The following is a 25,057-nucleotide window of genomic DNA, read 5'->3' as shown; positions in this document are numbered from 1 at the left end:
ATTCCTCTTAATCTATAGATTATCAGATATTCTTGTCCCCAATTTAAAAGTGAAAAGGTCGGCACTCAGGTTTCGATCACCGACCAATTATGTGGCAGAGATTGTAATTGGCTCCAGACCCACCTGACTCTATCCTGCACTTCTACTTTGCTCTCTGCTCAGTGCATTTCGCTATGCAAAAAGCTTGGGAAGCCCTGCTTCGTTAATTAAGTTACCTGGTTATTGGATGTAGACTCAGTAGCATTCATTAATTTCTTCATTTTGTACAGTGCTTTTTTGTGTAATAGCAGATGGCAGTACTTGGAGAAATAACAAAGGTTAAATCTGAGGAAGAACAATCACTTCTCTCACAATAAGAAAATATCAGCGCCTGCTGAGAATGGTGCTTGTCAGTGAAAATGCCAGTGAGAATTAAGTTGGAGAGTAAATTCTTGACCTTTCAAAACTGAACCCATCTTTTTCACCATGAGGAATTATTCCATGCTTTTAGCTCCTGAAAATTTCAAAAGTAAAATCCAGTCCAGCCTTTCTTTTACCCTTTCAAAGACACTATTTATGGTTGATAACCATATTGACCTAAAAGTACTTTATAAACAAACTCTAAGTGCTAAAGGAGATGAGTAAAATTGTAATGCATTTCAGGATCCCAAACAGTTCCATGGAGAGTCTTTGTTGAACTGCCCTTTTTGTTTATATTTGCCTAATCTTGGTGTGTTAAAGATCCTTTTCCCTCCAGCTCCGAGTATAATTGACAAATAAAATAGTATATAGGTGACGGGTACAGTGTGACGATTTGGTACACATACACATTGAGAAAAGTGTGCGCGATCAAGTCAACCTTGTGTGTGCGTATGGTGAGAACACATACAATCTACTTCCTCAGCAAATTTCAGGTGTATAATACAGTATTATTTACTATAGGCACATGCTGTACCTTGGATCCCCAAAACTTATCCATCTTATAAGTGAAAGTTCTCACAATTTAACCAGCATCTCCCATTTCCCTCACACCCCAGCCCCTGGCAACCACCATTCTACTCTGCTTCTATGAGTTTGACTTCTTTAGATTGTACATATAAGTAAGATCATACATCTGACTGGCTCTTTGCCAGTCTATACCTGGCAAAGAGCTTTCTAGGGATCTATGGAAAGACAAATCTCTGAGGGAAAAAAAGATAAATGCGACAACATAAATATTATAAACTTCTCTACATAAAAAATAGAAGCTTCACCATAAGCAAAATTAAATGGCAAATATTAAACTGAAGAAAACATTAACAATATATGACAAAGAACTAATATGCTCGTTATATAAGGTCTTCCAAATTAATGTTTAAAGGGGTGAATTGAGAAAAATATTACACAATAAGCATATGAAAAGGAAAAAATACCAATGACTAATAAATTTATTAAAAGGTTTCCAACCCCAAGTAAAACCGGCAAAAGGGCATTTTATTATTTATTTCATTTTAAAATGAAACATAATAATCTCTTGCATTGTGGTAACTGTGAAGAAGCAGGCATTCCAGTGCACAATTGGGGAGATACAATTGTGCGAAATATCTGTGACACTTGGGCACACTTCAGAGCATCCATACTGTTTGCCCTAGTTGTTTTACTGCTAGAAATTAATACTGAGAAAATCATTAGCAAATGCACAAAGATATACATATAATGATATTAATTATAGCATTATTTTTAATAGCAAAAAAGGTATAAATTAGTCAATTGTCCAATTGAGGTTAATTAAATATATAAAATAATATTATGCCATCATTTAAAAATAGTTTATGCTATTAGGAAAGAGTTAGCGGTATTTATACTATACTAATGTTTGGAATACTATATGCAATATAATTTAATGCAGGATTCTGTTTTTGTTTAAAAGAAAATACAGCTAAGCATAGAAAAAATAGTGTGTATATATGTATATTAATAATTAGTGGTATATAATATATATGAAAGTGTGAACTATTGTCTTTTCTAGAGTGTTGATATTATAGATAATTTTTATTTTTCTCTCCGTGCTTTTCTGTTTTTATAGTATTTTTCTCACCAATTGACATGTATTAGTTTATGTCAAAAAAATGTTGCTTTAAAAATGAAAAATAATTCTCCTCTTGTTTTGTCTGTTTCTTCCAGCTTTGTAATATGATGTATTTTTGCCTTTCTTCAAGGTTGCATTTTCACTATTCAAGTTCGCACTGAGAAGAATGGCCACTTCAGAAGCCTGGGAAATCCTGAGGGCCACCCAGATGCTGGGCGCAGCATTAGCCAGTGTGACGTTTCTCCTTGCAGTTTAATGAAATGCAGCAATGGTGGGACATGTGTGGAGAGTGCATCCACTGTCCAGTAAGTACGATGTTATTAAGAAAGAAACTTGCAGGTTATTTGCATGTTAAGTAGTATTCCACTCACACAAACTAGAAACACAGACTGATGCTCACATTTAAAATGTTTATCTGTTGGGGCGTCTGAGTGGCTCAGGAGGTTAAGTGTCCAACTCTTGATTTCAGCTCAGGTCATGATCTTGTGGTTCATCGGTTCCAGCCCTGCATCAGGTTCTGCATTGACCGTGTGGAGCCTGCTTGGGATTCTTTCTCTCTCTCTCTCTCTGCCCCTACCCTGCTCTCATTCTCTCCTAAAATAAATCAACAAACTTTTTAAAATAATGAAACGTTTTTATGTCAACTTTATAGGTGTCTGGGCAACAAATAAAAGCAACTGGGGGTGCCTGGGTGGCGCAGTCGGTTAAGCGTCCGACTTCAGCCAGGTCACGATCTCGCGGTCCGTGAGTTCGAGCCCCGCGTCAGGCTCTGGGCTGATGGCTCGGAGCCTGGAGCCTGTTTCCGATTCTGTGTCTCCCTCTCTCTCTGCCCCTCCCCCGTTCATGCTCTGTCGCTCTCTGTCCCAAAAATAAATAAACGTTGAAAAAAAAAAAAGCAACTGGAAGAGGGTCAGAGCAACATTTATGCCATCTTGTCAATTTTTTTAAACAATAAAAAGGAATAACTGCATGTCATTCCAGACACCGTGGAAAATAATCTTACATTCATCACATTGAGAGTGTTGTAAGAAATATATATTTTTTAATTTTTTTAATGTTTTTATTTATTTTTGATACAGAGAGAGACAGAGCATGAGCAGGAGAGGGGCAGAGAGAAGGGGAGACACAGAATCTGAAGCAAGCTCCAGGCTCTGAGCTGTCAGCACAGAGCCCGACGCAGGACTTGAACTCACAGAGTATGAGATCATGACCTGAGCTGAAGTCGGACGCTAACCGACTAAGCCGCCCAGGCACCCCCCAGAAATATTAATCATACAAGGGTTTGCTTATTGGGATTTGCTTTCATGTTGCATATTCATATTTCATACTGAACTCCTTCAGAAAGGGTCCTCTCTAGGTGGACCCTAGCAAAGCTGTGTGGTGTGACTTCTGAACTACTTTAGTATGAAACAAAACATGGACCTGTTGAGTGGGAAGAACAAAGGAATGTTGTCTTGTAAAGAACTTCTTTCATTGAGCATCTCCTCGGTGTGCAGGTACTATATGAGGGTGCTCTGGGAATATGCCAAATAAAGAGGAAGTAAGCACTCCATCCTTCAATTTCTTCCACTCTGGCTATTCAGTTTCTTACATCCTAGCTGTTCTCTACATGTATGAGACAACTAGAAAAGTGATCTGCCTGCTTTTGTCCCACAGGACATGTCAGAAGGCGTGATGCACTGCACAGCTAATTCTAGTTCACTGCAAAGCAATTCAGGAAATGGGATACCAGAATATCCCCTGGGAGACAGGAACATAGATGAGCACACAGTCTTACAAAGCCTGAGTGAATCCCTTACCTCCCCTAAGTGGTTCCCTTCCACCAACCTTCCACTGGAAAATAATCAAAAGCAAAGTGCAAAGTTCAAACAACTGCTAATTACACTGCACGGGGTTAGTGAGAAAATGCTTCTTGTTGGAGGAGAGGAGATTGTCATTACATCTTACTCTTTCTTACCCCAAACTCTCCAATGACTTCTTAGGACATGTAAAATAATACCTAAATCTTTGACCTTAACCGATAAGGCCCTATGTGGTCTGGCCCCCGCAGCCTCCTGGGCCTTCTCTCTTACTCCTCACTCACTGTGCTCAAGTCCAGTTAGCCTACTTCTGTCATTAGGACACAGCTCATTTCTGCTTCTAGACCTGAACGCTGTGTCTTCATTCAGGGAGTCCCTTGCCAACAGTCTCCATTAGGCTGCCTCCTTCTTATCACCTCCTCAGAAAGGTGCCCCTTAGATCAACCCAAAACTATCCCTCCCTCTAATCATTCTCTATCACATCATCTTATTTTACTTTCCCCATAATATATTATTCTCTAATTTATTTATTTGTTTGCTTGTTTGTATGTTGATTATTATTTTTCCCTAAACAATGGGTCTGAGCTGTCACTCTACCATTTTATCCCTCATACCTTGAAGAGTTACCTCTCATAGAATAGGCATTCATTAATTATTTGTTCAGTTAGTGAACCAATCAGTAAATGTTCAATGAAAAAAGTAGAAGAAATCTTTATTCCAAAAGTTTTAGGCAAAAGTGCAAGTGGAAGGACAAGCAGGGTGACCCCATGATGGTCATGATAATGAAGCCAAATTGACTAAACAGAATATTTTAATTAATTAGCTATGAAAAATGGGACAGATGGAAGGATGGGAAATATACATGATGGATAACAGATTTGATTGTCCTCAAGAATGAGATATAAACCATTCCTGGACAGGAAAAAGTCATGGTAAAGACAGTCCTCTTGATATCCCTTTGCAGCATTGATTTATTGGGGAATCACTAGGAGACAGTTTTGGAAAATCTAAGCATATTATTAAGGGCCTGGTTCTAAGAAGTAACCATAGAGGTGTCTGGGTGGCTCAGTCGATTAAGCATCCAGCTCTTGGTTTTGGCTCAGGTCATGATCTCATGGTTCGTGAGTTCAAGCCCTGTATTGGGCTCTGTGCTACTTAGGATTCTCTCTCACTCTCTCTCTGCCCCTCCCTTGCTTGCACATGCTCTCTTTCTCTTGCTCCCTCTCTCTCAAAATAAATAAATGAACTTAGACAAGAGAAAAGAAAAGAAAAGAAAAGAAAAGAAAAGAAAAGAAAAGAAAAGAAAAAGGAGGGGAGGGGAGGATGGGAGAGGAGAGGAGAGGAGAGGAGAGGGGAGGGAAGGAGAGGGAAGGAGAGGGAAGGGAAGCCATAAAGGGGTGCCTGGGTGGCTCAGTAGTTTAAGTGTCCGACTTCAGCTCAGGCTCATGAGTTCAAGCCCCACCCCCACCAGGCTCTCTGCAGTCATTGCAGAGGCTGCTTTGGATCCCCTGTTTCTCTCTCTCTGCCCCTCCCCCACTAGCGTGCGCATGCGCGCTCTCTCTCTCTCTCTCTCTCTCTCAAAAATAAACATTAAAAAAAATAGAGGGGTAGCCATAAAAAAGGAAAGAATTAGTTTGAAGATATTGCAGAGATATATTCATGGTACATTATGACCTATTGCTTATGATTGTGAGTGCAGGGAGGGTCAATGGGGAGTCAAATCTAAATTATCAAATCCAAAACAAGTATGAAAAGGCTTGATGTGTTCTGGGATGTCCAAGACACCTGATGTGCTAAACAATAAGCTAAAAGCAAAAGCCCATAGAAGTATGAAGGACAAAATCTGCGGGTTGGGACACCACCCTCACAGAGTAATATACTTTGAATTAGCTCAACCATTATGATTTTATTGTTACTTCTTTACAATTTCTAATGAAACCTTTAGGCTTGCTTTACAACTTATGCATTCTAATTTGCTCTACAACCAAGTTTAACTATTCAAAAGAACAAATTTACCTCACTTTATCTAAAGAAATGTCATTCTTCAGGTAACCGACTAAGTGTTTTTGTTATCTTTTAATGTGATAATAAATAAACTGATAGTAATAAAGAATATGATAATAAAGAATGTAAGACAGTAAGAAAGCATGGGAAATTGAAGGCCCAACTAGGAAATTCACTCTAATTCCTCACTATTCCATGTAGAACAAAGGGCTTAACTGTTGCCATTTAAAAGCCACAAGTGTTGGGGCACCTGGGTGGCTCAGTCAGTTGAGCATCTATCTGACTCTTGATTTCGGTTCAGGTCATGGTCTCAGGGTTCTTGAGATCTAGCCCTGCATTGGGCTCTGTGCTGAAGGTGCCTAGCCTGCTTGGGATTCTTTGTCTCCCTTTCTCTATGTCCCTCCCCCACTCTCTCCCTCTCTCAAAATAAATAAGCTTTTTAAAAAATCTAAATAAATAATAAATAAATGCCACACGTTTTAATTAGAAAATATAGTGTCAAGTGTAGACAGACACCTAGAATTATTTGCAGATTATTTTGACTAATATACAAAATTTTCTTGAATTGTGATAGTAAAAGTAATACCATACAATCGCATGGCAGTTTTTGGCTAACAGAGCATTTTTTGCATATATTATTTTCATTGCTCCTAATCACACCTCCCCAGATTAGTCAAGGCAGACATTCTAGTCCCAATTTAATGGATGGGAAACAAAGCCCCAGAGACTGTGAGTGAATCAAAAGGATAAAACCAGCACCTTAAAAGTAGAACAGCAGGACCCAAAACCAAACTTCCTAGTCTCTGGGTCAAAATTCTCTCCAGAATCTAAATAATAAGAAATGAATTTAAAAACAACTAATAATACAGGTAAGGTAACAAAAGTATTAAGTATCTCTTTATCTGCTGGATGTAATCTGTTCATTTATTTTTAATTTTTTTTAATCGAGTGTCTTCAGTGGACACTCCATATGTTCTCCAAATTGGGAAGTACCTTGCCTCGTAATAACGAAGACCCTGGGGGTTTCATAACCTCCTGTGTGGGTGGAAAGCGGGACCTTATAATCTCACATGAGAGCTTTGACTTGAATAACAAATGGACTTGCTTCATGCTGACACATTTGTTTATAGGATTCTGAAAGCTTTCTTATCAAAATTGAGACCAATGTTTGGGATTTTCTTATGGAGATAACAACGAAATGTTTACTGTATTAACTACGTGTAAAGCACCACCGTAGAGTCAGAAGTAGCTCTTGTGAGTACTATATAATAACATTAAAAGGACAGCTCCCTGAATTTGAAAGAGGTAAATTTTATGGTCTGTAAATTATTCCTCAATAAAGCTATTTAAAAATATTAAGGTTCCCACTCATGGACTTTCAGCTCTAGCGGCAGCATTTTACAGAGAATTTTATTCTTTTTGATAAGTTTTGTAATTCTGCTCTAATCTCAGTAACAAGAATCCCCTGTTTAAAAGAAGATGTTTTCTTTGTAATATATGCTTTTCCATGGTGTTTAAGAAGTTTTCCTCTATCTCAGGCTTTTAACTTTACATGGCTCTACACTTCTGTTTTTTTCCTGAAGCAGAGTACTATTAAATTGAATTTCTGGGTACCGTTCTAGGCAGATCAAAGCTAACGTTCAGTCTTTTTCTTCAAAATAACTAACACGCAAGATAAAACGTTTTTTAAATGCTCAAGAGGCAGGCCCCAACCCAGAAGCATAAATTTCATGGTGTTCAGAATAAATTTTAAAAGAAAAAAATCTCAAAGCCGGTCAAAGCACCTTAACAATGCACAGCTGAATGGTACAAGTTTTTTTCAAAAAGAACTCAAAATGCTTCCTTTGGTTCCATGCATCACAGCCGGGAGTAGGAGGCGCCATTGGTACATACGGGGAGGTCTTGAGCCAAGGAAGGTGGGAGGGGGCGCCTGATATGGCTGGGACCCCGCTGGGGATTCTGTAAACCTCTAAACGCCCTGCTTCTCTGCTCCATGCACGTCAGCATCCACAGATCCAGCTGTGTCCTAATGCAGTTTCTCCGATGAGGGTATAATAAGGCAGAGTTCATGTAAGGCCTTTATGCTCTTGGGATGAGCTCTGATGCAACAGAGAACCAGTGAGCTGTTTCTATTGTTAGCAGCCAAGGATTTAAAAAAAAAAAAAAAAAAGATTTGTTTAGTTGTAACTTATCTATGTACATGTGTTTTGTACAACATGTTTTTAAGCTGATTTTACTTCATTTAATTTGCACTTTGCTTGACCTTTGTTAAAAACAAGACAACAGGCCCAAAATGGAGTTGCTTATGCTACACCCCACATCACCAAACCCAGACCTGACTTAATTATGGTTAGGCTTTCCCAGAAACGGGATCTTAAACCAGTCACTCAGGAATTGCCTGATCAGCGCCAGTTAGACAATCTGCGTGATAGACCCTTGCCATCCCCTAGAGTGAAGTGACTTTGCAATAAACAGTCTGCTTTTTGGCCATCCTGCTTTCCTTATTCCCACCCCTTCTGCCTGTAAAAGTCTTTCATTTGGTACAGCTCCTGGAGCTCCTCTCTATCTGGTATATTACAGGCTGCCCAGTTCAAATCAAGTGTTCCTCAGATAAACTCAAAATTCTTTTTTTTTAAATTTTTTTAATGTTTATTTATTCTTGAGATATAGAGAAGACAGCATCCGAAGCAGGCTCCAGGCTCTGAGCTGTCGACACAGAGCTCAATGAAAGGCTCAAACTCAAAAACTGTGAGATCATGACCTGAGCCGAAGTTGGATGCTTAACCTACTGAGCCACCCAGGCGCCCCTAAACTCAAAATTCTTAATATGCCTCCATTTCTTTTAACACCTGAAAGTCATCTTTTGGTGATGACTGAGAAGAATGTGAAGTGTGTTCCTTTAAGAAAAACACAGTGTAGGAAAAGCAAAACTTACAAAAACAAGCTAAATATAAATATGAGCAGCAGTAAGTACAATTGGAGTTTGGAGAATGTGGATGTAAGAGGTGAAATGCACCCAAGATTTATACTAAGCTCATAAATGAGGCCTATTTACAACATAAATCTATCGCTGAGCACCAGACCTCACTGATCCTGCGTTTCCTGATTCTTTTTTGGCTCACAGATGTCTGAGAATAAGGTGAGATCTAAAAATCCTTTCCTCAGAAAAACAAACATACTAAGGACACAAAAATCTGCATAAAATTTTGGAGGTTTCCAAATTCCATAGAGCCCAGTCGTACATGCTCCAGGGCCCCACAAACTCTCCAAATTAAGAATTCTTTGCCCATTTCGTCCTCTTCTTTGATTTCCAGTGGCAGTGCTTCGTGCAGTCTAACCAGTGATCCTCTGCCGGACGGTATGACCAATCGTTGGCCAACTAGTACCCTGCTCCCTAAACTCTCCTCATTGTAGAGCTTGCCAAAAATTATGCTCATGTCTCTTTCCTGCTCAACATGTTCCTTAGGCTTTCATCTGTTGTTCAAGGTGTATCATGGCCTGCTGTCACCCTCTCTGCTCCTGCTTTTCTCCCTGCTCATTATTCCAGAGAATTGTATGATTCTCTCTGGCCCCTCAACTAACACTTCCTCCCCAAGCAACCAGCGGGTGTAACCTACCAGGTAGCTCACTACCTTGCATGTGGTTTTCTTCCTTTCCCTGTGACTTTGTTTTTCTCTCACTCTTGCTTGCCAGGCAGAATACCCCTTCCTTTCCTTGGAATTGCTTTTATTTTATTATTATTATTTGAGAGAGAGAGAGAGAGAGAGTACAAGCGGGGGAGAGGGGTGGAGAGGGGAGAATACAAGTGGAGAGAGAGAGAAAGAGAGAGAGAGAATCATAAGCAGGCTCCATACTCAGCACAGAGCCCGACAGGGAGCTAGATCCCAGGACTCTGGGATTATGACCTGAGCAGAAATCAAGAGTCAAATACTCAACCAACTGAATCACCCGGTGTCCCTCCTTTGAATTGCTTTTAGACTCTGTTTTCTAGAGACTACAAGTTAAGTATTGGCCTTAACTTCTTACCTATAAGATGAAGGAAAAGTTCAAAAAAATTGTCAAATCTAATATTTATTTATTTTTGAGAGAGAGAGCAAGCGTGAGTGGAGGGGGGGCAGAGAGAGAGGGAGACACAGAATCTGAAGCAGACTCCAGACTCCGAGCTGTCAGCACAGAGCCTGACACGGGGCTCAAACCCATGAACCGTGAGATCATGACATGAGCTGAAGTCAGACAGTTAACCAACTGAGCCACCCAGGTGCCCCCAAAATTGTCTAATCTAATGGTGAGGCTGTAGAAAAACAGACACTGTTGTTTACCAGAGCAAACTCTATTTGTTCAAGCACAAGACGTTTATCACTAGGTATCTGATTGGTAAAGCTAGAGAACATTCATACAATGGAGGACACAGCTATAGAAATCTTTATATATTGCTGTGTTGCTGTGAAGTGATCCTCAGGATATATTAAGTGAAAAACAGTAAGATAAAGAAGTATGTAAGAAAAGGGAATGATAGATATAGATAAATAGATATAAATACATACATACAGGTATACATAATACACATATACACCTGCTCATATTTTTCTGAGTAAAAAAAAAAGAGAGGAAGATTACAGAAAAAAAAATTATAAATGGTTACCTGTAGCATGAGGAAGAGAACAAGGAGAAGTAATGGGGATGAAAGCCAGACTTTGAAAAATATAGTTTGCTTCATAGTTTTTATTTGGAGCTAAGTAAATGTTTCACCTGGAAAAATAAAAAAAGAAAAGGAGTAATTCTTAAGCATTAAAAGAAAATAAAGAAATAAATGAATCTAACTGTATTTCAAGTTGGTGGCATAACCTAGGAGAGATTTAATGCAATTAACTTTAAAACTGACCATAAAGTGGGTTATATCTTAGTGGTGGCATTAGTATTATTTTGTAACTACAAATGAAAATAGCTAGGTAACTTGATGGATGGATGAATGAACAGATGGATCTAAACCAAATGAGTAATTATGTTAATATTTCTCATTAGGAACCAAGATATTCAGCATAAGATAAAAGAGATACAGACATAAAATCAAAGAAGTAAAAATCTTCTCATTTTTTATTTGAACTAGAAATAACATATGAATTCATGACTTAATTTTTCTCTTTCTAAAGTTCTTATTTCCTAGCTGTGTCCACCAAAGAAATCTAGAAACAACATAACTCAGTAGCAATGAAAACTCTAGTACCAAAAGTGTTAGCTCCAAATGCTGTTTTTCACAAGAAATAAACCCAAACTTTAAAGAACTAAAAAAAATAAAAATAAATGTATAATTGTACATTCAACTCTGGGGTAGGAAATGTATGATATGATCCTGGATGTCTTTTTGTACCTGAGAGCAGGAGAGTGGTCAAAGACTACTACGGTCCTTTTAAAAGAAGACAGAAGCCAACTTAAAGAGACTCCCACTGGCCAAAGATGGGACAGTTTCAGAATCCTAGAGAATAATGGATTTTAACATACTGATATATAAAATACACATAGTTGTGAGGATACTCCATACATACAATCTACCAAGGGATTAAAAAGAAAAATAAACTTGGCACCTATGGAGATTGCTAGTGTACCACTCATTATTCTGAAATTCGACAAAGGGGAAAGATAGATAGGTTCAACCTTCCTTTTCTGTAAAAGTCTATTTTTGAGTATAGTAGCCGGCCTCCAGGTGGCCCTCCTTCTGAACACATCCTTCTGCAGTCCCCTCCCACACTGAATAGGGCTGACTTGTATAAATAATAAGTAATTCTGGAAATGACAGCTTGTGACTTCAAAGTTAGATAAAGAGTCATTGGCACTTCTGCCTTCTTTAAATTGTGAAATTTAAGGATTAAATGATTCTGCCCACTGAGCAGTTGTAATAACGGCCAGATTCTATTTTATATAGTCCCCCTGGCAGTTGTGTAGAGAACAAATTTGCAGTTGGCAAGCCTGAAAACAGAGTAGCCTATTATGAGTCCATAATAATAATAATAATAATAATAATAATAATAATAATAAATGGCTATTATTGTCTTAAGCCTATAAGGTCTGGGGTAATTTATTATGCAACAATAGAAAACTAATACTAGATAATATTAACTAGCCAGATAATTGATGAGAAGTAGTTCTTACCAAACTGAACTAATTTAAGTGCAGGATGAATAATAGAAATTAGAAATATCACCATTTTGTAACCACCCCAGAAATAATGGCTGTTTGAATCATTTAGTGAAATCTTGACAGAAAACTATACAATGGTTGGATCAAGCTAATCCACTTAACTAATGCCACTTGAACCAACTGGCCTGTCACAATTAAATGTAGAGCAAACAGTATATGCCTCCTGATACGATGTCATTGCAACTACACAATACCATCTCTAAAGTATTAAAAAACCTGAACATGAATCTAATCAAGCCTCTATATCTACAAGACTATGAGAAATAAAGGCAATAGAGGAAAGCAAGTTAAATGACATTATAAGGATATAAATTGCCAAATCCAGAATATGGCAAATTCTGCTGGACAAATAACAAAAATCATATGGATGGAACGAAATGCAGAGGGACAATTTTTATCTAGGTAACAAGCCTTAAGATACATTCTATGCAGATGCATTTGTGGGACTTGCTTGGATCCTGATGAACTGTCAAAAAAAAAAAAAACAGCAAAGAAATTTTTTTGAAACAAACATAATTAACTGAACATGAAAATTAGATGATCATAAGGAATTAATGTTATTTTTGTTGGGTATGATAGTAGTATTTGGTTGTGTTTTTTCTTAAGTTTCTTATCTATTAGTGATATATACTGAAGTATTTACAGCTAAATGGGATTTGCTTCAAAACATTTTGGCCAGGACACCTGGGCAGCTCAGTGGGTTAAGTGTCTGACTCTTGATTTCAGCTCAGGTCATGATCTCATGGTCTTGAGATCAAGCCCCAAGTCCGGCTCCATGCTGAGTGTGGAGCCTGCTTGGGATTCTCTCTCTCCCTCTCTCTCTGTCCCTCCCCGACTCATGTATGCTCTCTCTCGCTCGCTCTCTCTCAAAATAAATAAACATTAAAAAAAAATTTGGGGCCAAAAAAAGAAAAATAGTAGACAAAGACGCAAATGAAACTAAAGAGCCAAAAACTGATCACTTGAAGCTAAGCGAGAAGGATGTTTATTAATACTTTTTTCCTACTTTTGTATATGCTTGAATTAAAAAACAATAGTACATATAATAAATACTTTGTCTAATTTATAAAATTCATAAAGTATAAAATAAGAATATACTCTTGATTCCACCAGTTACAGATAACTACTTTTAAAAGGTGCGGATTTTTTTTTTAATATGAAATTTATTGTCAAATTGGTTTCCATACAACATCCAGTGCTCATCCCAACAGGTGCCCTCCTCAATACCCATCACCCACTTTCCCCTCCCTCCCACCCCCATCAACCTTCAGTTTATTCTCAGTTTTTAAGAGTCTCTTATGGTTTACCTTCCCCCCCCAACTTTTTTTTCCCCCTTCCCCTCCCACATGGTCTTCTGTTAAGTTTCTCAGGATCCACATAAGAGTGAAAACATTTGGTAACTGTCTTCTCTGTATGACTTATTTCACTTAGCATAACACTCTCCAGTTCCATCCACGTTGCTACAAAAGGCCACATTTCATTCTTTCTCATTGCCAAGTAGTATTCCATTGTATACATAAACCACAACTTCTTCATCCATCCATCAGTTGATGACATTTAGGCTCTTTCCATAATTTGGCTATTGTTGAAAGTGCTCCTGTAAACATTGGGGTACAATGCCCCTATGCATCAGCACTCCTATATACCTTGGGTAAATTCCTAGCAGTGCTATTGCTGGGTCATAGGGTAGATCTATTGTTAATTTTTTGAGGAACCTCCACACCATTTTCCAGAGTGGCTGCACCAGTTTGCATTCTGGTGCATTCTAAAAGGTGGGGATATTTTATTCCAGTCTTTCTCCGCCTTCAGTTCTTAGCTACCAAAACTACACAAATCCACTATTTGATACCACCTATGGAAAACATACTTGAAGGATGTAAATTCTAAAAGAAGTTCATACTTTCTGTTCCTTTATCATTTAAGTAGCAAGAAAATAACAGAAGTAAGAATTCAGTGTAGATTTTAGCAAGCTTCCCAATTACTGTGCTTTAAGAGAAGTATCTTTTCTCTCCTGGTTTTTGTGTGACTCAGATGTCAGTTGCTTTCTACCAGAGCCTTGAGATCTACATAAACTGTGAAAGCCCGAAGATCTTTCCAAGATTAATGCAGATTCCAGGATGATTGCGTATGTCTCACTTCCACCCATGCAGAGTCTACTCTGTATAATGTATGCCTAAAAGTGACAGCTTATTTGATTTCTACTAAATTAACAAAACCATTCACACTTGGAGATAGATCAGACTGTTATACTTGTGCAGAGAAAGGGGATACATGCAATGATTGAAGGGAAATGTTTATATTATGGTCACCTAAACAACTTCCAACTTATGTTTTGGTCATCCCATCACTGCAGAAAAAATATATGGCCACTCCACAATACTTACTCTTCGTCTTCTTGTCATTGCTTCATTTTGCTCTAACTGATTCCCTAGGTTAGAACAAACCAAATTTCCCTTCTGGCCCCAGGCAGAGCAGTCTGCCTATCTTCCTGTGGTAGTCCAGCCTCATGCTCCCATGACTGCAGCTATGATCCACCATCCACTCCAAACTCATGTAAATAGTTTCCCAAAGACAGTTCTCTCGCTAAGAGGAATTGAGTCCAACTGCTAACATAAAATAATGTTTAGGTCCTTACACTTGGACAACAGAAACATTAGAACTGAGGCTCACAGAAAACGACCAGTACTTTTACTAGTGTGTAAAGGTAATTTCATCTCATCCTTCTACACTCTGTGAGATGTCATCAAAGAGTTTGTTGAGTGATCTCACCAGCAAAGAAAGGAAAGCCAAAGGGGCGCCTGGGTGGCTCAGTCAGTTAAAGTGTCAACTTCAGCTCAGGTCATGATCTCGCAGTTCGTGAGTTCGAGCCCCGTATCCGGCTCTGTGCTGACAGCTCAGAGCCTAGAGCCTGCTTCAGATTCTGTGTCTCCCTCTCTCTCTGCCCCTCTCCTGCTTGTGCTCTGTCTCTTGCTGTCTCTCAAAAATAAATAAATGTTAAGAAAAGCTTTTAAAAAGAAAGGAAAGCCATGGGGAAATTCAGCAGGTGGAGTGCTTATAACGACCCTTCCTTATAAGCATGTTTGGTCTTAACATGTCATCACATTCCACTATACAGTAAGGTCTGTTTGTTTTAGTGCTTATTTGCATATTTTTCAAAGCCTCAAATTTTGTGCATGTCATTTGACATCCAGTAAATTTTGGCAGGTAAAGTGATATCCATCATATCACACTTACCTTATTCTCCCAGCTTATTACTGAAATGGAAGTAAGTCATAAAGAAAAGCAAACTGACATGAATGAAACCATTGAGTACAACAGATGGCCTAAGGAGGAGATTCAGGTATGTTTCTCTTTCCCTTCAAATTGCAGAGAAATACTTTGTGTATACAGAAGTGGAGTCCTTTAGTCTATGTGACCATCTATTGCTAAATAACATGCATTAATCCCACTTTTCATATGAGTTTATTATCACATTACATAGATTTCATTCTAGGTACTATGTCTGTGATTTTGCTCATGCACATAAAACCCACAAATCTGTAACCATAATTTTCTTACATACCCAGCTCAAGCTAAATTTGCTCCAAGAACTTTTTCTTTTTTTTAAGATTTTATTTTTAGTAATCTCTACATCCAATGTGGGGCTCAAACTCACAACCCCAAGATCAAGAGTCACATGCTTCACCAGCTGAGCCAGCCAGGCACCAACCCCCTCCAAGAATTTTTCCTTTCTGTTCTCCTCTCATAATGTTGTTTCTAATAATTTACCCTCATTAGCCTTAATATAGAAAAAAGAATCTCTCTTATGCAAAACAGTGAGAATCTATGTGATAAACTGAAAAAGTAGGTTAAGCAGCGGTTATATTTCTCTAAGTCTCTGTTTTTCAAGTGCACACTGAAAACTAGTAATTGCATTTACCTCATAGGGTTAGTTATGGGTGTTAAGTAAGTTCCTACCTATGAAGTACTTAAAATGGTTCCTGGAACTACAGTGAGGCCCTAATAACCTTTGAATAGTATATTTTACATATCTATATTTCATACAAATAATTTGTTATAAATAAAATATAATAAAGGAGGCAAAACTGTGTTTTCTGCTGTGTATTCTGTGTGTACCCTGGTAACGATGTGGAGTGGGACATCATACTAGTCCTTTGGTGAATATTTAGTAAGAAAGTGAACGATGTTTAAGTGATATTCAAACAAAGAATACTAAATCTTCCATTATCTCATTTCCAGTTTAACTTTTATATGTCAATGTTCACCTTAAACTTCAGAAGTCTCAGAATTGCCTAATTACAAGAAAATGAAATTCTTCATGTTGAATATCTGTTGTAACAAGAAAAAATTAATCCATAGATGTTTCTAAGCTATGACATTGGCATTAAAGCCCAGTTCGTCTGCAATTTAGAAATTTAAATCAGTTTCATCCTAAATGCACAGATGTAAAATAATTAACTGTATTAGTAAAATACTCCAGTACTCAACTCTTGATTGCCACCGTGACCAGCTGTTACTCATATTTCCAAAGTGCCTAACACTTTCTTCTGTGTTATCATTCCTCCATGTTTAGAGACAAAGGAGCCCACAAACTGTTCTTTAGGTATTAACAACTGAGGATAGCTAACATTTTTGAAATGGACCTAAGATAAGAAAACAGTTCTATGTATAATATCAATGATTCTTCAGTATCTTTTGAATATTCTTAGCTATCATATAGTAAATGCTTCAGCCATTTGCTGTTCTACTTAATTCACAAATCTGTCCTATGTCCTCACATCTCATCAAGTTCAAGAGCCATGTCACTAGATACTTAAAGGGAAAAAGCCTTTTTATCACCTGCTGTCACTTCCAACTCCGGAGAGCTAAAAGAAGATTTTTATATTTTGCTGTTAAACTACATTCTCCAGATGTCTCTATTCCCAATAATGGCACCATATTCTTTCAGTCATTTTCTTTTGAAACCCCAAAGATTTCCATAGTTTGAGAGACATAGAACGGCACTTAAATGTATGGACTTCCTCACCCATTACTCAGCCATTCAATTTGCTTAACTTCTCTGTTCCTCAAGTTCCTCCTCTGCAAAATGAGGAGGATAATAGTATCCTCCTAATAGGGTCACAAGGAGGATTAATTGAATTAATACATTTAAAGTGCTAATAAGAGGGGCACCTGGGTGACTCAGTTGGTTAAGCGTCCAACTCTGGCTCAAGTCATGATCTCACAGTTTGTGAGTTCGAGCCCCACATTAGGCTCTGTGATGACAGCTCAGATCCTGGAGCCTGCATTGAGTTCTATGTCTCCCTCTCTCTCTGCCCCTCCCCCACTCATGCTCGCTTGTGCTCTCTCTCTCTCTCTCCCAAAAATAAACATTTAAAAAAAATTTTTTTTACATTATTAAAGTGCCAAGAAAAGTGCCTGGCATACGGTAGGCCCCAGAAAATGTTTGCCATTACTATTATCTTTCATTGTTTTTTTAAATTTTATTTTGTTTTGTTTAAATCTTTTTTTTTTTTTTTTTTTTTTGAGAGAGAGAGATAGTGAATGGGGAGGGGCAGAGAGAGATGGGGAAAGAGAGAGAATCCCAAGCAGGCTTCACACTGTCAGCACAGAGTCAATGTGGGGCTCAGACTCCTGAACCATGAGATCATGACCTGAGCATAAACCAAGAATCGGACGCTTAACTGACTGAGCCACCCAGGTGACCCTATCTTTCATCTTTCAAGCCAACATTTATCAGATGTTTGTCATATCTGCTTCCACCTCTCCATCCTCAAAGCCATTTCCCTGTCCAGGTCTCTTTGCATCCATCCACTTCTTTGTTCCCCAGCCATGACTTACTGATTTATTCCTCAGACACTCGATGAAAATTACTATATGCCAGGAACTGGCTTAGGCCCTGGGATGATAACAGAGCAAAACAGAGCTGATCTCTGCCCCCATGCAATTAATTATCTAGTGCAGGGGTCACAAACTATGGCCTATGGGCCAAATCTGGTCCATCACCTGGTTATCCCAATAAAGTTTTATTGGGATACAGCCATGTCCATTCTTTTGTGGATTGTCTGTGGTATTTTCAACAGTTGGCAGAGTTGAGAGGTTGCAACAGAGTCTATATGGCCACAAAGCAAACTATACTGCCAAAGTTTGCCAACCCCCATTCTAGGGGCAAAAATATAGTAAGATCCCACTAAGGTTAAACTTACATCACTAGAGAGTTGGTTGTTACACGAGGGGGTCATCCTATACATACCAAATTAATATTCCTAAAATATGCCTCATCAGTCATGTCCTTCCCCATGTCTGTCACTTAAAAGTTGAACTATCTCAGCCTGTTATTCAAAGCCCTTGAATTCTAACCCTTTTCCAGCCTAAGCTTCTACTGCCTGTCCTTCTCCATACACTCATTCATGTAGGCAAATCTTACCTCAGAAGCTTCCCTGAACTCACTAAAATTGCTTAGGTGTCCTTCCCATGGGTTCCCATAGCACCTGTCACATTGTATTTAAATTGTCTGCTCACTAATCTGATCCTCCCAGAAAGAGCAAGTAAGTCCTTGTGGCCAAGAATGGGGCCTTCTGTGCTGTGGAATGCTCAGTACTAAGCGCTATGGCAGACACTTAGCTTGTAAAAATAATAGTAACAAATAGTCTTTAAATGAATGAATATCTACCTCTCTTTGGTGATGCTCTCCTTTTTCCACTCTATGGACACCCCATCTCACACACATATCTGTCCAAAATCTACTTTTCCTCAAGGAAAAGTAGTAAATATGTGGTTAAAAGAAAAAAATTATAATGAATTAACTTCAAGGCTTAAAAAAATATTGTCATCCAAAGTAGAGAATAATGAATAAAAATTTGAGACTTTTTATTATCTACCTTTCACAGTGTGCTAAAGAAGCCAAAAAAAGGAACGAGAAGAAAAATCTGATCTTGCACAAAATCATTATGATGGAAATATTCTTAAGATAGAATGTAAGAAAGGGGCACCTGGGTGGCTCGGTTGGTTAAGCGTCTCACTCTTGATTTCAGCTTAGGTCATGATCTCACAGTTTGTGAATTCGAGCCCCACATCAAGCTCTGCACTGACAGCACAGAGCCTGCTTGGGATTCTCTGTCTCCCTACCTCTCTCTCTCTCTCTCTCTCTCTCAAAAATAAATAAATACAAATTTTTTTAAATATATATATAATGTAAGAAAATAGTATATGGTACTTGAATGTAATTTTTTTAATCTTTAAACATATACCTAATTGCTTCAGACCTAACAATTCTGAGAGGAAGCATATGAGCATTTATTTTAGTTAAGATTTATTTTTCAAATAAGTTTATAACATCTGTATTATATTATGCTTGATATGATTTAAGCTATATTTAATATAAAAATATTTTACCATTGTCATGTGTGTCTACAGGCAATGAGATCAATTGTGTTTAGCTCTTTTTTTACGTTGATAAAAATGACCCACTAGATGGCGCAGTCATCATAAAAAAGTAATGATATTAGAGTTTTGGTTTTGTGTGTGTGTGTGTGTGTGTGTGTGTGTGTGTGTGTGTGTTTAGAGTTTTCTTTTTATATAAAAATTCTTACAGCTTTGTTTCTTTTATGAAATTGGTAATACAATATATTTTGGGCTTGGGTTTTTTTGTTTTAGAATCTATTAAATAGGAAATCTCTCGATTTGAACAGGAGGAGAAAAGGAAATTTATTTTTAAAAATAACACTTATAGGAAAACAGCCAAAAGGGCATATAGTGCATATCATGCCTATCTATGTCAGGAAGCAGATGAAAAGGCAGTTTGTGCCAGAACGGCTCTACACATACTCTAAACTCCCGAATTCTAAACTTCATTATATAAAACACCACTTGAAACATGTATCGGAACCGTCCAGTCATTTCAAACCTGAAGGTGAATAGGTGCATTTAGACAGTTGCAAATGGATGGTGCCCGCACGCATAAGGCATCCAAGCTCAGGCCACCAACCGTCAGGGGTTGAGGGGGAGCATCCCCATAAAGGTGGCAGGAGAGGACTGTGAGCCCGAAGACGTCTATTTTTGTAGAAAAGTCTTTCCATATTTTATGCTCTTGGAGCTCTTCAAACAGTAACTAAAAATCTTTATGATCATTATGTAAATTTGTAGCAGATTAAACCTGTATTTTGTTTTCTTCCATTTTGGAGAACCTTATGCAACTTCTCAAACTTTTTTTTTTTTTCACAAATGTTAACTTAGATACAATAATCGTGTATGTTTTCTTTCATCAGGACTCAGCTAAATACCCTACTTAATGAAATGGCGATATCCTCAGAAGTTTTTGTGTGCTCAGTTTTTTGTTATTTTATGTATGTGCCTAAGCCTCTACCTGTAAGTTCCAAATAGACAAGAATTTTTGTTTTCAGTTCCTCCCAACACCAGAGTCTAACAGTCATTGGTGAACATGGGTGCTGACGTTCCTTTTGTTCCCTGAGTTATTTCCCACGCTGGTTTCTGGGTTCTGGCAGCACTTCTCTCTGCCACTCACTTGGTTCTCAGCGAACGCAGCGCCGTGGTTTTTACTCTAGCACACCTCACCTCTACCTGGGCCACAGCTCGCTTCTTATACATCTTCTGCGCATCCTTTATGACTAGTCTTATACACATAGTAAGTACTAAAAAAAGTTGTGTTTTTTTGTTTGTTTTTTAGAGAGAGAAAGAGAGAGCAGATACGCAGGTACTCAAGAATGGTGGGGAGGGCGCTTGGGTGGCTCAGTCGGTTGAGCGTCAGACTTGGGCTCAGGTCATGATCTCACAGTTCATGGGTTTGAGCCCCCTGTCAGGCTGTGTGCTGACAGCCCGGAGCCTGGAGCCTGCTTCGGATTCTATGTCTCCCTCTCTCTCTGCCCCTAACCCACTTGCATTCTGTCTCTGTCTCTCTGAAAAATCAGTAAACATTTAAAAAAATTAATAAAAAAAAATAGAGTGGTGGGAGCGGGAGAGGGAAAGGGAGAAAGGGGGGGAGAGAGAGAGAGAGAGAGAGAGAGAGAGAGAGAGAGAATCAAGCAGGCTTTGTCCCACAACCGTGAGATCATGACCTGAGCTGAAATCAAGTGCTGGATTTTTAACTGACTGAGCCACCCAGATGCCCCCAAAAATATTTTTTTAAGTTGATAACATGAATTTGGGTGAAGCATAAATGTGATTAGACTGCTGAAAATGCAGGAAAATATAGGAGTTTGAAATGAATATGTTCTTGGTAAATATGTATAGGCAAACATTAAGTCACTTTATTTTAATAAATAATTACTGGGTCAATAATAAACAAGAAGCCTGTAAAATATTTCTTATTTTCAATTATATACACATGTATTATTTCAGGAGCACTCTCATGAACTGATGACAGGAGTGTAAATTGGTACAGTTATTATGGAGGGCAGGTTGGAATATGTATCCAAAGCCTAGAAGTCATGATGATATTTAAGTTTATCCCAAGGAAATGATCATAGATGTGCACAGAGATTTAGCTATAAGAGTTTTATCACAGGGTTATTTGTAGACAGTGAAAAATGAAAAACATACTATCTCACAAGTGACTATAAGAATAAAGTATATTTTATCAAGTCAGTGTGAAATAACATTCAACCATTGTATGTGAGATTGTGGAAGAGAAGTTAATGAGTATGGAATAAAAGGTTATTTATAGGCAGTTCTATTTGTGGAACTGTGGGCTATTATACATCTTGAGTGACTTTCCCAAGTGGAAATGTTGAAATCTGAATAAGATAAAGTGTATACTTTCAGAACACTATTACCTGAAGTGAAAACAACACATCTTTTATATCCCAAATGAAATGAAAGCAAGACTCTGGAAAGTGAGCATCAAGCTGGCTTTTGCCCTGAGTTCCTGCTAAAACACGAAGCATGTATAACATACCCTTTCAGGGCTGCACAGGTTACAGACATCTAATAGCATATTCCTCACAGGCCTCAGGCTCCAAAGAGCTGCACCAGCAGTGTAAGAACAAAAGAAAAATAAACCTTATTTTAGACAAGGAGAAGGCAAGGAAATTTGCCTATCTTGAACCTTAATTTGAAGGGAAAGGTGTAAAATAGCAAAGCACTAAAAATAGCCAAGATACTCCCAAACAGAAAAACAAGATAGCGGAAGTTGTCACTCTAGTTATCAAGACCTATTATAAAGAAGGAGAAATTAGGGGTGCCTGGGTGGCTCAGTCAGTTAAGCATCCGACTCTTGGTATCAGCTCAGGTCATGATCTAGGTTTTGAGTTCGAGCCCTGCATCCGCTTGGGATTCTCTGTCTTCCTCTCTCTCTGCCTCTGTCTCTCTCTCTCAAAATAAATAAACATTTTTTTTTTAAAAAAGAGGGAGAAATTAAGACAGTGTAGTGTTAACAGAAAGTTAGAAAAGCACACTAACGGAACAGGAGAAAGAGGCACAGGACAGTGCATACATGGACAGGGCTCATGAGTGGAAAAGGATGAACTGGTCAATGAAGAGTGCTCAGACTATTGGTCATCCGTACGGAAAACTGTAATTGGATCTCTTAACTCCACAGCAAACATAAAAAATAATTTCAGATGTATTAAGACTTACCTGTAACAGGAAAAAAAATGATAATAGTCTGAGGAGACAACATAAAATAATAACTTTCTGACCTCGGAATAGGGAAAGCTTTCTTAAATAAGTCACAAGAAATGCAAACTGTAAAAGAAAACATTGAAATTTCAACTACAAAAAATAGGAACTTTCACTCATGAGGTAATATAGTATTGACAATGTAGCAGCTACATGCATCAACGTAGTGAATCCCAAAACATAATCCTGAGTGAAACGCAGTAATTAAAGAATACATACAATATCATTTCATTTATATAAAGTTTTGTGAAAGAGAAAACTAAAAACTCTGTTTTCTTCTAGGAGTTTTACAGTTCCAGGTCTTATATTTTATAATTCTTTAATCCATTTCAAGTTAATTTTTGTAGGTGGCTAAAATAGGGATCCAGTTTCATTCTTTTACATGTGGATATCCAATTTTCCCAGCATTTTTCATGTTAAAATTTTCTTAGAGGAAGTAGTGGAAAGATACCTGCCAAGTGCTAAAAAAAAATGTCAGCCTCACCATGGTCAGAGGTTACAGGTGATTTTGATTTTCTTCTTTGGTTTAATCTCAATTTTATGAAGCTCTTACCTATTGTTTCTATAAAATGATAGAGGTTGTTAATAATGTTTGCAGAAAGAGTGTTCATTTTCCTTCCTGACCCCTCCACGAGGCATATAATGTATTGATATTGACATATATTGTCATATTACCTAGAGGGGACTACAGAAGCTGCCCTCTATCCTCAGAATTTGTGAGGTTCTTCTAGCCTAAAGAAAAAAGGGAACTGAAGGTACTTCTGTTTTCTACCTGCCTTGTCTTGACTTGCTCACTCTCAGAATTATACTATTGGTGATGCTCTCAACAACCCCAGCAGTGCTGTTCATGTCATCTGTGTCTGTAGTTTGTCAGTAAGTAAAAACCATTGTAATAAACTGAGAACAAGTGTGACCTGGAACTCATGGATGTATTCATAAATTTACTTTTGTTTCTCGCTGTCTTTTTAAACCTGCTTGGAAGGAGTCATCCTTTTCTTCGACCTGGATTAAAACCTGGGGGGGTCTTGGGGCGCCTGGGTGGCTCAGTCGGTTGAGTGGCCAACTTCAGCTCAGGTCATGATCTCGCAGTCCATGAGTTCGACCCCCACGTCGGGCTCTGTGCTGATAGCTGGGAGCCTGGAGCCTGCTTCTGTTTCTGTGTCTCCCTCTCTCTCTGCCCCTCCCCTGTTCGCGCTCTCTCTCTGCCTTTCAAAAATGAATAAATGTTAAAAAAAAAAAAAAAAAAAAAAAACGTGGGGAGGTCTATTGAATTTTCTGCTCCAACTTAACTAATGGACACTTTCATTCGCAAATACCCTCTCAATGCATTAGTTCAGAGGGTCCGCTTCAAAATACTAACAACACTTCACTCTTCATAACTGTTGGCCTAAACCCAGCCAGGGCTTACCACATGAACCGAAGGTCTGCAAAGAAGGCACGATCTGTTACTGCTGTCTTTCCCCAGTCTAGTGATTTCTGACTCAGCACCATGCACCACATCCTGGAATGGGCTTCCTTGACTTGCACCATTGTCTGATGGTTTAGTGCTCCCTGGGCCTGGCAGGGACGTAAAGTAACCCTTTCCATCATGTGCCCTTAGTGTAGGGTTGCCATATGAAGGGGGGGAAACACAGGACACCCAAATAAACTTGAATTCCAGGCACACAACAAATAATTTTTAGTATATCTCAAATGTTGCTTGTCTGAAATTCAAATATTGCATGGGATATACCAAAAAATTATTCATTGTTTATCTCAACTTAATTATATGTCCTACATTTTATCTGGCATCTCTACCTTTGCTCTTTTTTTGGGTTCTTCCCGATATCACTCCCTAAACCCAGACAAGGTCTGTCATCAAAATGGGAAGTCCCCTTTACCTCTTAGATTCTGCCCCAGCCATAAACTGACTGCCTCTTACTGTTGAGGTCTCTTCAGCTACCAGGATACCCTCTGGGCAAGATCCCTTTTATATGTCCCCAAGCTGATCCTCAGTCAGAGTGCCACAACCCATCCCTGGGATTCACTGCCATCTGCCTGGCCTCTGGAGGGGTTCAAAGTACCTTTTGCAGCCCAAGGAGCTGGATCTACGTGCTCACCAATGTGAGGGAATGTATATCAAGCTGAATTTCTTTCCTCTAGGCTTAAGGTTAGGAGGCAGCAACTGTGTTCACTGCCTCTCCCTTGGTGGTGATGTGAGGCAGGGAGAGGGGACTGTTCTGTCCAAAGAAATGATTCTCTAAAATCTCTCTCAATATCCACATGCTGAACCTTTTAAAATTTTTGATGTGGAATCCAGTAATCCTATAATCAGTCATTAGCTCACTTCCTTGACAGTTTGGATCCTGGTAGTTTGAATCATTACTTGCTTTGATGT

General features: G+C 38.5%; 1 protein-coding gene across 1 annotated transcript in view; it reads left to right on the top strand.

Annotated features, from left to right (window-relative positions):
- Nucleotides 1-25,057, top strand: part of LOC112861989 (EGF-like photoreceptor maintenance factor) — a 320,134-nt gene that overhangs the window by 253,590 nt on the left and 41,487 nt on the right. Inside the window, exon 9 of the mRNA XM_025925163.2 lies at nucleotides 2,178-2,352. Coding sequence (XP_025780948.2) covers nucleotides 2,178-2,352 — 175 coding nt within the window. The remainder of the gene's footprint in view (nucleotides 1-2,177; nucleotides 2,353-25,057) is intronic.

Source organism: Puma concolor, chromosome B2, assembly GCF_028749965.1.
Source record: "Puma concolor isolate L17-30 chromosome B2, mPumCon1.1.hap2, whole genome shotgun sequence".
Classification (NCBI taxonomy): Eukaryota; Metazoa; Chordata; class Mammalia; order Carnivora; family Felidae; genus Puma; species Puma concolor.
The sequence above is the reverse complement of the archived record's forward strand: the minus strand, read 5'-3'. Positions and strand labels throughout refer to the sequence as shown.